This window comes from Macaca mulatta, chromosome 12 (genome assembly GCF_049350105.2).
Source record: "Macaca mulatta isolate MMU2019108-1 chromosome 12, T2T-MMU8v2.0, whole genome shotgun sequence".
Taxonomy (NCBI): Eukaryota; Metazoa; Chordata; class Mammalia; order Primates; family Cercopithecidae; genus Macaca; species Macaca mulatta.
The window spans coordinates 94044328-94060690 of record NC_133417.1 but is presented as its reverse complement, the minus strand read 5'-3'; the positions used below and the strand labels follow the sequence as shown (position 1 = coordinate 94060690).

General features: G+C 33.9%; 1 protein-coding gene across 2 annotated transcripts in view; it reads left to right on the top strand.

The window, feature by feature from the left end:
* The first annotated feature begins 2622 nt into the window (after positions 1-2622).
* The window catches only part of COL5A2 (collagen type V alpha 2 chain), a 72902-nt gene continuing 59161 nt past the window's right edge, over positions 2623-16363 (top strand). For both annotated transcript variants that reach the window (XM_077957304.1, XM_015110521.3), the window contains exons 1-5: positions 2623-2640; positions 6716-6748; positions 8178-8210; positions 9607-9660; positions 14501-14611. In XM_077957304.1, the coding sequence (XP_077813430.1) occupies positions 14603-14611 (9 nt within the window). In that variant the 5' untranslated portion in view covers positions 2623-2640; positions 6716-6748; positions 8178-8210; positions 9607-9660; positions 14501-14602. The remainder of the gene's footprint in view (positions 2641-6715; positions 6749-8177; positions 8211-9606; positions 9661-14500; positions 14612-16363) is intronic.

The window sequence follows — 16363 nt, the reverse complement described above, 5'->3', positions numbered from 1 at the left end:
ATGAAATCAGAGGTTTCGAAAATCTAAAAAGAGGAGCAAAAACTATCCACTTGCAGAAAATACAGTTGTATGCTTACAAACCTGTTAAATTGAGTAAAAAAAAAAAAAAGACAAAAAAAAATTTGGTAAGACACGAGAGTGCAAAATAAACAAGCAGAAATTAATAGATTTACTATGTATGAACAATTACATCATAGAAGAAATAATAAGAATAAAATTCCTCATTTGTAATAGCAACAGATGCTTAAGGATACACAAAATGTATGAGATCTGACAAACATTTTTAAATACTGCTAATTCAAACTAAGTCTTTAAAAAACTGAATGTCATATTATGTTCTTGGTTAGAAAGACTAAACATTACACTCACATAAATTATCCATAAGTCAATTAGTGACTTTAACATGATCCCAATATAAACATAGCACACTTTCTTTGAGAATTCAACATATTGTAAATTAAAGTTTACATAAACAAGAAAGAATAATCAGGCAAATCCTTAAGAATAAGAGCAATTAAGGATGACTAGCCCTCCAAGATTTTTAAAAGGATTCATTAGTTTAAAAAAATGTGATGTAGATACCTGAATAAAATAAAATCTTGAAGTAGATCCAAATAAAATCTTGAAGTAGATACATGGTCAGATTGAATACAATAAGGACGGCATCTTCGCAGTGGAGAAAAGAAGAATTATTTCATAAACCTTGTTGGAATGGCTAGGCAATCATCTGGAAAAAAAAAATAAATTGAATAATAAAAATATATTCTACACTAGCACAAATTCTAAATAAAGCAATGATTTAAATGAGAAAAATTAAATCATAATGATTTCAAAGATAACATAGGATAATTTCTTTATAGTCTTTAAAAATATATGATTTTATTAATTCTGACTCAAAGCCCAGAAGCCATAAAAATGTACAAAAATAACATTTGTGTGACATAAAAAATGAGCAAAGTAGAAATGTTTGCAACTCAATTCACAAAGAATTAATATTCTTTACATATAAAGAAATGCTAGATATAAAAAAACTAATAAAAATATAGGCAAGGGAAGTTAGCTAATCATTCAAGCAAGGAAATACAAATGATTTTTCAATATATGACAAGACTGTCAAATTTTCTCATAATAAAATAAATGTGAATGAAAACTATACTGAGCTATCATGTTTTACGTATCAGATTGGCCAAAATTAAAATGTTTGATAGCATCCTGGGTATCACTGCCTATTGCCTGTAGGGAAATGTGTCCATTATTTGTGGAGCGTAAAATGGTATAATTTCTATGAAGGGACATTGGTAGTATCTGTCAAGTTACCAATGCCTATACCTTTCAACTCAAAAAGGATATTGGGGAATTTATCTTACAAATATACTTGCATGTGGCATATATATAACAATTACTCATTACAATATAAGTTAATAGCCAGCATTACCTCCATTCTAGCTTGCCCAGGAAAACCCCAAATTATATCAATTTTCTTGGCATAATAAACAATAGCTTTCACTTTCATTCTTAAAATTGTCCTGGTTAGTTGATAAAGTACATCCTAGTGATAACAAAAGATTAGAAACTATCCAAATGTCCTTAATGGGTAAAGATCAAGATTAATTAAATGGATTGCATTAGATTAATATAGTGGAATCTTATAAAAAATTAAGAAAAACAATAAAGAAACTATATACTGATAAGTAAGATCTGTAAGATTTAACGATCTATGTGATATACAGACAAGTGAAGAACAGTATGGAAAAAGTAGAAAAATGAGTCTATAATAATTTTCTTAAATATGCCAAACTAAACTTGACAACAATATACAAGAAACCAATAATAGTGGCCTCCTGTGGGGTTGGGGGTAAAGTGGAAATAGGGAAGATAGGACTGGATGGAATGAAATTTTTTAGTGTATAATTGTATACTTTTAATACCTTTTTGCTTTTGAACCATATGAATAAACAACCTTACTCATAAAATTATAAAAAGCAAAAATAGAGAATATTGATGAAATAATTCATTATAGCTTTAATAGTTAATTTAATAATTTAGTGAACTTTAAATGTCATATAAATGTTGTGAAGAATATTAATATGTTGAATTTTCCAAAAAGATGCATTTTTTGCCTTTTATGGAAGTATTGATTCAAAACCTTTTGAGTTCTGCTTACTGCTGAAGCATGTAATCACTCTCACCGCAATACTTTTTTTTTTTTTTTTTTTTTTTTTTTTTTTTGAGACGGAGTCTGGCTCTGTCGCCCAGGCTGGAGTGCAGTGGCCAGATCTCCGCTCACTGCAAGCTCCGCCTCCCGGGTTCGCGCAATTCTCCTGCCTCAGCCTCCCGAGCAGCTGGGACTCCAGGTGCCCGCCACCTCGCCCGGCTTATTTTTTTTTTGTATTTTTAGTAGAGACGGGGTTTCACCGTGTTAGCCAGGATGGTCTCGATCTCCTGACCTCGTGATCCGCCCGTCTTGGCCTCCCAAAGTGCTGGGATTACAGGCTTGAGCCACTGCGTCCGGCCTCTCACCGCAATTCTGACTCCAGAAGAAATCTGTTATTGAAAGTAAATATTTAGCAGATTCTGAATAATTGTTTCTTCATAAAATAACACATTTACTCTTTTCTTTTTACAGGTAGAGGAAGAAAGGTAAGTGTTACTTTGCATCGTTTCTTTTTCACAAGCAGAGTTATATCCAATACTATCCACACAGAACTGTGCTCTGAAACATTTGAAAGCTTTTGAAAAGTACAAAGTACCATACAAATACATTGTGACAAGTATATGAGCACAGTTCAGCTACTGTGTTTCCAAAGGACAGATGCCTCTAACCATTCACTTTATGGTTAATTTCTGTTTGTATATCTGTTTCTGCCAGAAAGTTGTGACATCTTTAGGGATTGACAGTGTCTTACTAACCTTTTTATTCTTTGCATTTATCATTGCATAGTACATACTTTGCACGTATTAGAAGTACAATACACATTTGATGGAAGAAAGAAAAGATAGGAGGAAGGTAAGGAGGAAGGAAGAAAGGGAGGAAGGAAAGAAGGAATGAAGAATGTCAATTTGACTTCAATGGGCCTGTAGCCCCTCTCTCATTGGTTGGGAAGTAAAGATCCAGAATTAATTGAACATTTTACCAAACAGGCATTTCTTCCCCTCCTCTCCCCTCCTTCACCTTCAGAGAGCTTAAAATCTAATTCTGGACACAAGCTTTACCCTTGAAAACAGGGTAGTAGGCTGCATCCATGACCCAAGTATAGCTGGTCAGCTTGGTCACTTGCCATCAGTAAAGTAATCCTACGAAGCGAAGAGAGTTCTTTTTGCCCAAGAGTGCTCTCTGTTTTTCGGTTATCTTGAAAATAATGGCATTTGCTTCAATCCTATCCAAATGAGATGGGCACAGGTATAGAAATGGTTACTGGTCCCAATTTCCATAAATTTTCTTTACTTTTGCACAGAGTGGAACTTTAATAAACGAATTTATCAGATAACAGACAAAGCAATGCTACACTTTCATGATAAATGAGAGTGATGCTATTAAGGGGAGATCTTGGCCAGTTTTACACATTTTGTTTCAGAAGGCAATATCATAAATTTGTCTCATTTGGAATAAATTAGATATGAATAAGGCTGCAAATGCTGTCTCACATTTAATTTATTGTGAAAACGAAAATAAATTGAAACTTAGCAGATTGGTATAGGCCTTGAACAAACTTGACAGGTAGGTGAAAGATAGATGGATGGATGCATGGATGCGTGGATAGACAGACAGATCGATCTATGAAACAACACAAAAACCTAACAATGAGTATTGCCATGAAATAATCAGTTTAATTCAGTTAGCAGTTACCCGACTTAGAGAGATAACTGGTAGGCTGTGTCATTTGCTGCCTTTCTCCAAAGGTAGTGTGGGAGAGCTGGGTGAAGAATATACTCAAAGCAGCTGCCAGTGTAGCAGACTGTAGTTGTGTGCCACTATCTTCATGACTCGTTTTCATTTGTCATCAGGTATCATCAGAAACACAAGAGCAAAGCAATTTATAAAAATGCAATTTGTTCTTGGTTTATATCCATATTGATATTTACTTACAACTCATTGATTGATTGATTGATTCATGTTAACTCCAACATAATTACTGAACCTTTTTTATATGGCTGTGAGGCAAATGGTGTAGATGATGCAAATGTGAGAAAAACACTATGACTGCTTCCAATGGTAATGACATTCTACAAAGCATGTCCACATGGTATTAAATGATAAGTAATTGTAATGCACATCTGGATCTGAGTACATGAACTTTATGTTTCTCAGTGGATATGAAAATTAAATTTAGTAAAACTTTAGACAAACCATTATTCCATACAAATTAACTTTCAAAGCCTGTATTAATAAAAACAGTAGAAACAAATATTTACATTTGTGGCTTATATACAAAATAAGAAATCTATAGAATCATTAGGGAATTTATTATCAGAAACTTGTAATTCAACACTTAATCCATTTTAAATATTGTACAGCAACAGAACAGTCATATATCAGAAAGCCTACAATTTAGGTAAGACAGGTATCAGAGAGTTCTATTTTCCTACAGACAAAGTAAGTATAAAGTGCATTTTGCTTGTAGGTCTCTTAGGATGGAAATTCACAACTGTTCTTAGCAGGCTATTCCATTTTTCTCATTCTGACTGAAATAATTTGTCCTCTCTTTTTATTTGTTCTTCTAGTCTTGCTTTAGAAGGAGCATTGTTTCAGCAATGTCCTTTGTTTATTGGACACAAATTTATGTACCCTTTCTAAACAATTCAAATTCTTTCAGCATTTTGAAAAATATCTTTTATTATAGCTCTTACATGGTAAATTTTTATTATTTGTGTATTTTTTAAAATATAAAGCTCTAGAAGTTAGTGGATGTGAACATGCAGAAATAAGCCCATTTTACTTTGAAGCCCATATATGTTGATTCTTTCTTGTCCTAGGCTTTGTGTAGGTTGGCTATTAGTCCCTAGTGTTTCTATCTTGAACTTACCCTATAGAACTGCCTCCTGCTTCTGGAGAGCGCTTTCTTCTTTTGGATTCTCAATTTATTCCTGACTTCCCGAGTATTTGCTGCTTCAACATTAGAATCAGCAAGTATGATTGAGTTATTATTAGGTCTGCCGTTAAGTCTATCATTTCACTTCACGGAGTTTTGTCAGGATAGTATTGGAAGGATACAAGATTGTGTCTTTAGTAGTACAATTTGGTGATATGGGTTAAAAAACTTAAAATGTCTTTAATCTACAAATTTAACTTCTAAAAACATATCATAAGGTATTAATAGAGATACCATGCACACATTTATGAACAAGGATATTCATTTTAATGTCATCCTTAAACTTAAAAATGAAAACAAAATTTAAGAGTAAGATAATGAGGCATTGATTAGATAGTCAAAGTGCATGTAGATGGTGAAAAACTAAGAATGCCAGAACATTAACGGTGGTTATCTCCAGGGTGTAGAGTAGGATATTTAGGTTATTTTTTTTTCTTGTATATTTCTTCTGTTTTCAAAATTTCCTACTATGAACAGATATTATTTTTATAATCAGATTAAAGAATAATATATATTAAAGGAGAAATAAACTAGAACCCATTCTTCTTGTTTTTTTCTACATTTAAGAGATAGTTGTTAAATTCATATTCATCCTACACAATTGCCCAGTAAAAAGCATTATTTCATAATACATTAATGGAAAGTAATACATTTTAAGAATTCATTGAATGCTTCCATGTGCTATGCTCAGCATGTAAAGTAGACTAAGACACAACCATGACTTTGAGGAGATCAAAATCTGTTGGAAGACAAATTTTGAAGTGAAGAATACAAATTAGTAAATGATTAAGTAGAAATATATAAAGCTACAATTCATCCAATATTATTTAATCTATGTACCTGATATCACGCAATGAGGATTCAATTTCTGAGAAAAGTTGTAAGAATCAAAATAAATTCTATCTACATCTATTATATTTGTTACATCTATTATAAAAGCAATTATACTGACCTGACCCTATTTACTTACATGATAGTTTCTTATGTTGTTTTTGATTTTTTTAGTCAATTCATTTTTTTTCCTAGATTTTCTTCAGGTGTTGAGAATTATCTGAGTGGAATTATTATTTTTTCTTTCTTTTTTATTAAAGATGAGCACATGTACTCATTTTTAATGCCCTTCCATGAGTACTAAAAAAGGGTGCTAGTAGTTCAGGAATGGCATCTGATTAGATCCTGAAAACTGTATGTCATACAATAAAAGTGTGAAACTTGTATATATTAATTTATATTAATTTTGATGTATTACAATTTCTGACTCTTTTTGTGTTTTCAGTCTTTCAGTAGTTTTTCCTCTGGTGCTTCATCTTTACATCTTTTTGTTGCAACTATTTTGTGCTCTAGTCAACTCTTTGGATTTGATCTATGTAAAAACTGAAGCAAAATAGCTTTACATATTTCACACATTGGATTTTTTTAATGTCTTTCAGGTGAGCAGTAATATTTTAATGAATAATGTCTGACTAAATATCCTAAAAATTGTTAACTTTCTTTTTGCAGTTTTTTTGCATTTCTTACATAGAAATTCCCTGTGTTTACATGGCATATTCTAGGGTGGCATGTTTTTGCCCAGCAAGCCATTATATTGTGCTAATTGAATTTTTAAATTGTTTTTAATGTCATAGGGACAAAAGGGAGAACCAGGATTAGTGCCTGTTGTAAGTATATGTATAATCATTGTTTCCTTGTACCTTAAATAAACTTAGCTTATAGTATAATTGTATATTACTGCTTATATACATACTTTCAAAAATAAATTAGTTATTTTAAAAACAAGTTTTTAGTATAACACAAGCAAACCAGAACAGATTAGTTACTTAATACAATATTTGATAGTCTGTGTTCCTGACTTTTGTAGTCCCATGACTAAAGGTAGAAAGTCAGTGTTTTAAAAAGTTAGATATATTACATGTGGATATACACTGGTAGTTAATATTAGCACTAATTAGTATAGCAGTTTATTGTTCCACACTTCTGGAAATATGTCATGCCCTGATCCTGATCAAAATTCCATGTTGCATAAGAATTCCTAAGACTTCTTTAAACTTGTTAATGGATCAAGAAGTATATTACTAAACAGGATTAAAGCTCTTCAGCTATCCTAGGTTTGTTTATTTATTTATTTATTTATTTATTTATTTGAAACAGAGTCTCGCTCTGTCACCTTCAGCTATCCTCCCAGGTTTCGTTATTTTTTTTATTTTTATTTTTTTGAAACAGAGTCTTGCTCTGTCACCCAGGCTAGAGTGCAGTGGCACAATCTCAGCACACTGCAACCTCTACCTCCCAGTTTCAAGTGATTCTTGTGCCTCAGCCTCTTGAGCACCTGGGACTACAGGCGAGAGCCACCATGCCTAGCTAAATTTTGTGTTTTTAGTAAAGACGGGGTTTCACCAGTTTGGCCGGGCTGGTCTTCAACTCCTGACCTCAAGTGATCCACCCACCTTAGCCTCATTCTCCTAGGTTTTAAAGGCATTATCATCAGTCTGTCAAGACAAAAAGAATATCCATGTTGATTTATTTAGCAGTGTTTATATTCTTTATTTGCCTTTAATTGGCTTGTGATTTTTTTTTTTACAAAGATTACCTAAAAATTAAATAATTCATATTGTTTAATTTCATTTTAAAAAGCATTTATGTGTGCTTACTATGTTTTAGGTGTTAAGTGCTTTACAAATACAAATATTTATTATTTATCTTCATTACTCTATGAGGGAGGTAATTACGTAATCATCACTACCATTTTACATTTAAGTTTCCACTTAAGGTTCTTAAGAACAAAGAGGATGAGTAATTAGTCAGAAGTCACACATCTGGTAAGGGGCAGTGTCAGAATTTGAACCCAGGCCTCTTGGCTCCAGTGTTGGTGTTCTTTATCACTACTCCAGCACTGCCTCCCTATATTAGAGTTAAAATTAGATAATATCTTAAATCTTAAGGAGAGGAGGAAATGGGCATCAATTGACAACATCCATTTGTCAAAATAATTACTGTGTTTTTTTGTTGTTATTCTTATTTGTTGACTATTTAACTCTCTGAATATCTGCAGAAACTTTACCTTTACAAATTTTCTTGTTTATTGTTTAGGTAACAGGCATACGTGGTCGTCCAGGACCGGCAGTAAGTAGCTTCTCCCAATATTCATGGTACTCTTGTATTCCTTGATATACTGAAAATCTTTACACTTATTATATCCATGAGAAGATAAAAGAATTAAACAATGATGCTTGGTCTCTTAAAGCATTTTGTCTTAAACCATCTTCAAGTTAGACATTCCTTTGCAGCAGTGAATGGTAGATAAGGGGTCGTTTTATTCTGAAACTGAAGAAACACCATGTTAGTCTTGCTGTTGGTTATGTAAAAGGCAGAACACTTTATTGTTACATTTGTTAATTTTGGTTCGACTTTGTTCACTGAAATTAGGGCATAATTGTGTGTTGTTTGACTATGATTAATGATGGGCTAGTTTTATCTGCTTAATAAAATTAAATTATATATTGCAGTAGAATATGGGAAATCATACAGCCATATTTATGGCTTAGTATAAAAGACTAAGTTTTTCAAGTTTGGATTATCAGCAGTATTCATAACATATACACACACTTCATATAAATGTTAAACACATCAAATCAACTTAAATAAAATACTAAGTCAGCTTTAATGGACTCACTCTGGTTCTTCTGAAGCCCTCACTTTTAAACGATGCTATATGTTGGGTTGAGTAAATACACAATATAATCTTCATAACTCACTTTAAATCCTCTTTTAAAGAGAAACAAAGTTCCCCTGACAACATCCATTTCCCAGGGGGAAAAAAAGCCATTTTAAGATATCAGCACTATAACACCACTTTTGAAATATAATAGTCATTTGTTATTTAAGGGAAAAGTAACTGTAATTAAGAATTGGAAATTTCTAAGGGGTTTTAAACATACAAGGGAAATAATGCCATATTCTAAATAAAGTAAAAAGATGCTTGAATGTATATAAAGCAGTATTATAGTAGTCTAAGAGGCTTTCCTTTCCATTGCTTTTATCAGCAACTTGAACAGTGATGAACATTTTGGGGTATCATGTACCAATTTGATTTCATACAGTCCCTGGAATAATTGATAATTTGTGGTTTGCACATTTATGTAATTTTTCAAAATCAGAACTGTAAGTTTTTGTGCTCAGAGTTTTGTGGCAAAGGCTATACCTGGGAGAGGACAGCAAATATGATCCTTAAAAATTTGCAATTACTAGTCAAGCTAATCTGTTTAGCTCACTATGCTTCATGATGCCATAATGTACACCTAGTTCTTTATAGGTCTTTAAATTTCACTGATAAAATAAACAAGACTTCTAAGTGTACAGAACTTTTATATGCACATGGCTTTATTCTCTATAGTCTTCAACTGAACTGAATTAAGTGTGGTATTTCTGTTTTCCAATTTTCTTTTATCAAGTAAACTTTTAAAAAATTCAATAAGAAAGTATAAATTTTTGCATGCATAATCATTATTTTCTGTTTTAGGGACCTCCAGGATCACAGGGACCAAGAGGAGAGCGAGGGCCAAAAGGAAGACCTGTAAGTTGACAAGAGGGCTCCTTGTGGGGAACGTGTAGCCAGTCAGTTTACACTGTGTTCTGTGAATGCAGCAAGGAGCTGGGAGCACTGTTCCTCTTTCACCCCATTAAATGTTAGAAAAATACAATAATAATTGTATATTATCTTATTAGATAACACAAATGATATTTCCTTGTCCCTTATGAGGTCAAATCAAAATAAAGTAGAACTTAAGGAAGCATAATTAACATATCCTGAGTTTCACTCATGAGTAAGCAATGCCAAGAATGTACTGTTGAGATAAAACATCCAAGTTATGTGATCTGTGGTTGCCACAGGAATAACCAAGCTGGATATGGGAAACAATTGTTAGAGGGTAAAATTTTCTTTCAAGTGGTTGCACAACAAGTTTATTTCCCAGGTAGCACTCTGCCTTTTTCACTCAGCAGCCACTGCAGAGATATCAAAGGAGTAATTTTAAAAATCAGCAATCCCATTACCAGACAAGTGAAATACCTTTAAAATAAAATAATGACCTCAATATCCTTGAGGTAAAACATAAGGATACTATATAATATATACCAAAGGTTTTCTTTTATTACTTATCTGCACAGAATACATGTTGTTCTCAAGTGTTAGGGTTAGAACGTTTTTTCTTTTCACTTTTTTTTTTTTTTTTTTGGAGAGAGCTTCACTCTGTCATCCAGGCTGGAGTGCAGTAGCGTGATCTCAGCTCACAGCAAGCTCTGCCTCCTGGGTTCATGCCATTCTTTTGCCTCAGTCTCCTGAGTAGCTGGGACTACAGGCACCAGCCACCACACCCAGCTAGTTTTTTGTATTTTTTAGTAGAGATGGGGTTTCACCGTGTTAGCCAGAATGATCTTGATCTCCTGACCTCGTGATCTGCCCACCTCGGCCTCCCTACAACGTTTTTTCTTATATATCACTTCTAAAATCTAATGTCTTTCATATATTATATAACTGTATTAATTTGTATATTGCTTTCATTATCCCATGTTTCAATTAGAAAAATTTTTTGTACTGTTTAATTTTTTCTCTAATGATATCTACTAAAACTCTCAGTAGATTTTTATCCTTTTAAATATATATTTATCCATATTTAAATGGGAGGATTAGAAGATAAGGAAACAACAGACAACTTGAAATGTATAAATGAGGATAAAATATATTTTAGATCATATGCCTAGGAACTCTTGCCACTAGTTTCATCCTTGTTACTACATTATCCTTCTACTCATTTCACCTCATATATAGTGTGATGTCAGTACTTTTTCTTAAATGGGGCTGCAGTATGGATGGTATTTGCAGGCATGTAGGTGCAAAGCAGTGCCCCAAGAGGTTGGACATATCCATATAGGTGAGCAGCAGGACTGTATTCACATTATTTTATGCCCCATTCTTCACTGTGGTTGTGTTGAGTTTTCTCACTAGTGTTGGTAGCTTAAACTCTGTTGTAGCTCTCCAGATGTCTGTCCTAGATCTAGAAAGACAGAAATAGGTAGAAAATAACATCAGTTGGGTGGAGGATGGGTGGTCATTAAAAAAAAAAGATTTTGCATCGGTGTATTTGTACACTGTAAGTAATTGACAACATTGGGTCCTAAATCTACGTAGAAGTTGTGGGACCAGACTTCCAGAGTTCCTGGTTAAGATCTGACGAATCTGCTCCCCAACACTTCTCACTTATTTTCCCTATTTGACTTTGTGATGTGGTCAGTTTCCTACCTTGGTTAGGCCTGAGACAATCAATGTGAATTGGGTATAAGTGTGTGTGCATTTTGTGTGTATGTGTCAGAAAGAGCGAGAGAGAGCGAGAGATTGAGAGAGAGAGAGAGAGAGAGAAAGGGGGGTAGATTTTTTATGAGGAATCAAGTGAGACAACCCTGGCAGATATCCAAGTAGGAAATCTCTTCCTCTGTTAATCCTAGCAAACAGGTAGTGTGATACAACTCTTTCAATGCCTGCCTACATGGGTTTAAAGATATGAAATGATGTATAGCTTTGCATGAAATGATGTATATGAAATGATGGGCATGATGTAACAGAATGCCCATAGGCAGAATGTTTTGCCTCATACCTCAAGCCTTCTAGGAGCTGCTTAACTGGACTAAAATTATGGCTGTCACAATATAGGGTGGTTCTGCAATCAGAAATAGCATTCCCCCCGCCCGTGCAATTATATTACCATCAAACAGTTTAGAAGATTCACAATGTACAGCATGGTTTCTCACTGTCAACACTATTGATATTTTAGGCCAAATAATTCCATATGCATAGTAGAAAGTTTTGCAGCATTCCTGGTATCTACCCACTGGATGCCAGTTGAAACTGCCATTCCCCATACAATTGTGACAGTTAAAAATGTTTCCTGACATTGCCAAATCTAGGCAAAATAGCTCTGGACTGAGAACTACTATGTCAGTAGTCCAGTATGAGATACTACCATAAAACCTTCAGGATTAGCCAATGATTTTCACTACTGTCTTTCATCACACATCCTCAATTTTAAGTGTATTGTTCAGATAACTTCATAGTGACAAACTAGCGACCTGACAGGAGATGGACCATCAATGATGTGCTAAGTTCTAGTTGCATGTGACCCTTAACCACTATTGGTATGTTTCCTGATCTGTAAAATGGGAAATATACTAGATCTTAACATCTATAACGTGTGTGTGTGTGTGTGTGTGTGTGTCTCAGAGAGAAAGAGAGAGACAGAGAAACGAGAGAAATGAAGTTCTTGACAGTTCCTGGTCATTCGTCTTTTCTCCTTGTGGATGTTTAAACATCGCCATCTAGTGGCAACCTCGAAGTACTTTTTTATTGTAGGTTACTGGGGAGATAATTTGAGTATCTTGGAAATGGAAGGGAAGGATAATAAATGTAACATTTACCTTAATATAAGAATTATGTAATTCAGCTCACTTGAAGATATAAAAAAGATACTTTTAATGAGCTCCCAAATTCTAATTTGCTTTTGGTATTTACCAGTAAACATTCTTGTGTTCACTTAATTTCAGATAATTTTTATAAAAGTTTTTATTAATTTTAATCCTAATTTGTACAACAGTAAATTTCATAAGCTATTTAGAGGGGATTCCATGGAGGCATATAATAAATCATGAATCAATGAAAACAATCTTAGGATCAGACTTTGAAACATGATTGTTAATTACAGAAGAATGGAGAAAGTCACAATCTCTTTGGAGGACTAGTGAATATTTCACAAACTTGTCTCCACTCCTGTTGACGCTAAACGTAGTTTTGTGTGTGTCTCTTTGAAAATCTCATTGGGCGCAGAGATTATACATTAGTTCACTTTGTGTATGTAATAATATCTGGTTATTAATTAGCAATTGAACATTGCAAGAACAGATTCAGAGTTTTCTACACAAGGCTGTATGAATAAACCAGACTATTATTTTGTCTATGCTGCCTTAAACATATCCAGTTCATGTTACGCACATTCGTATGATCCAGGAGTCCTACAGAACAACTGAAATCAGCCTGTTTTGTATAATGAAGTGTGAAGTAAATTGATAGTAGCTTAGGAGTCAGAAAAGTTTTGATTTTTAAAAACTAAGAATATTTTTCTAAGATATCATTTTTTAATATAAGTTTTTAAGGCTAGGTATTCTGCTTCTATTTAATAGATAAATTTGCTTATTTATCCCACTACTGCAAGAAATAAATATGTCTATATAAATGTTTAAATATATTAAAATAATTAAATTTCTGAATAGCTATGATGCCACCCTCCCTAAAACCATCATATACAAACGGCCGCCTCTGCCACCTGAGCTTGTCCTATGTTTGCTCCCTCTGCACTATCAGCTCCCATTTGAATTGCTTACTCTGGGCCCATAGGTATTCTCATGTTTAATCATGGGAGTTCTTTTTTTTTAATTATTAAACTTCATTTACCATATTTCCCTTGATCCCTGCTTAAAATTATAAAAAGCATATTGTCTTATGACTTTTTTGTCCTTTCTTTTTAAAGCCTGTCAAGATTCTTTAGGGTTAAGAAGCCAGAAAATACTTAACTAGCCTTGTGGGAATGATGAGGTTAGAGGACGGAGCATTTCCAGAACTGAGGACGTGGCTGTTCCCCAAGCTGCCTTCAGAATGTGGGTTAGGAGAAGGGTGGAATTTGGCAGCTAGAAATCATTGCTCACTTCTCTGAGAACTTAGACTTGGCTGGGTCACAGTGCCTTTGCCTCTAATTTCTCAATGGTCTAGTCTTCCTGTGGGGGTAGGAAGGAAAATAAAGGGTGCCAGGCTTAAAGTATTAAAGAGGACTGAAAGGTAACAATACAATATGCATGTACTGAGTGTCTAGTATGTACCAGGAACTATGCAAAGAGTTAAACAATTAGATAGAAAATTTCTACAAACTCCAATCAAGGGGTTCTTGAATTTTGGGAGGAAGGGAGAAGTTAAGCAGACATGTACATAGTTACTGTAATTTTACTGACAGACAAGTGAATTTATAATTGTTGATCAAATACCCTTGCATGGCAAAAACTCAATCAAATAAGGAAGTTCACTCTAGAATAGGGTTGAACTGAAAAATTTAAAAATAATTATTCTAGGAATGCTGATTTCTGGGTATTTAACACACTAAATAAAGTTCTTACCCAGACCATATCTGAATGGTAGAAGTTCAGACCTATGCTAAAATTAGCAGTGATGTGGCTGATGAAATTACTCTAAGTGGCTAGATTGCCATTTATTATTAAAATAATAAACACTCCCTTGCCATTAAGAAGTCTGTGCCTTTAGCTTTCTACTAAGTGTATATTTGACAGTGGGTTCTAATTTTAACTGGCTTGTTTTCCAGGGTCCTCGTGGACCTCAGGGAATTGATGGAGAACCAGGTGTTCCTGGTCAACCTGGTGCTCCAGGACCTCCTGGACATCCGTCCCACCCAGGACCCGATGGCATGAGCAGGGTGAGTTGTGTGCATTGTTCAATGTCATGTACAGATCATGTTTTAAATTATTGATATATTGTTAGGATTTTAAATCGTCTCAGTTCAGATATTGACACTTGACTGTAAGAGCAGTTAAATAAGGTCAACACTGCTATGGACAATAAAACTAATAAACCCACAGGGAATTGTTGGAAAAATTTGAAGAAGTATTTTCTAAAGTACTACTTCAAATTGTTTGTATTTATCAATGTCAGGCCTGGATTTCATGAGCTTTGTTTTTTCTATTGATTCTAAAGAACCACTGCTTTTTCCCCCTTTAAATGAAATGAGAGATTTATCTGTCCTATTCTCTAGGCTAAGAATGCCAACAAAATCTGCTCCATATCCTCCACAAGAGAGGATGACACATCCATGATGAGGGATATGAGAAGGCCATTGAGTTGACGCTAAAAATGACACCTAATTATTTCTCCAATTTTAGTTTTTTTACTTGAAGTAAAGTCAAACAAAATGTCTTTCAATACCTACTTCTTTGAATTGTTAGTGGCAGACATAGGGGATTTATAAGTACAGGCATACCATGGAAATATTGTGGGTTCAGTTCCAAACCACCTCAATAAAGTGAAATACTACAGTGAAATGAGTTGTGTGAATTTTTTTTTTGTTTCTCAGTGCATATAAACTTACATTTTTCCACAATGTAGTCTGTTATAAAGTGTGTGATAGCATTATGTCTAAAAAACAAGGTATATTCTTTAATTAAAAATACCTTATTGTTAAAAGTTGCTAATAATCATCTGATCCTTGAGGAAGCCATAATCTTTTTGCTGATGGGGTGTTTTGCTTTGATGCTGATATTTGCTGACTAATAAGGGTGGTATTGCTGAAGGCTGGAGTTGCTATGGTAATTAAAAAAATAAGACAACAATGAAGTTTGCCATATCAAAATCCTTTGTTGTCATTTCAACAATATTCACAGTATCTTCATCAGGAATAGATTGCATCTTGAGAAACTACTTTCTTTGCTTATTCATAAGAAGCAAGTCCTCATCTGTCAAATTTTTATCATGCGATTACAAAAATTAAGCAACATCTTCAGGCTCTACTTATAATTCTAGTTCTGTTGCTATTGCCATTATATCTGCAATTACTTCCCCCATTGCAGTCTTCAGCCACTAAAATTCATTCGTGAAGGCTGGAATCAACTTCTTCCAAACTTCTGTTGAGGCTGATATTTTGACCAATCAATCAAGAATGTTCTTAATGGCACCTAGAATGATGAATACTTTCCAGAAGATTCTCAATTTATTTTGACCATTATATTCTTAAGTAATAAGATTTAAAAGTTGAAATTTATTTTGATCCATGGGCTGCAAAATGGTTTTTGTATTAGCAGGCATGAAAATGACATTAATATCCTTGTGTATCTCCATCAGAGCTCTTATGTGACCTAGTGCATTGTCACTGAGCAGTAATATTTTGAAAGGCATCCTTTGTTTCTGAGCAATAGGTCTCAATAGTGGGCTTGAAATATTCAGTAAACAATGCTGTAAAGGCTGCAAACAGATGTGCTGTTATCAAGGCCTTGTTGTTCCATTTATAGGGTACAGGCAGAGTTGTTTAATCATAATTCCTAAGCATGCTAGGATTTCCATAATAAGAAATAAACCCTGGTCTTAGCTTAAAGTCACCAGCTACATTAACCCCTAACAAGAGAGTAAGCCTGTTCTTGGAAGCTTTGAAGCCATTGACTATTTCTCTCTAAAAATG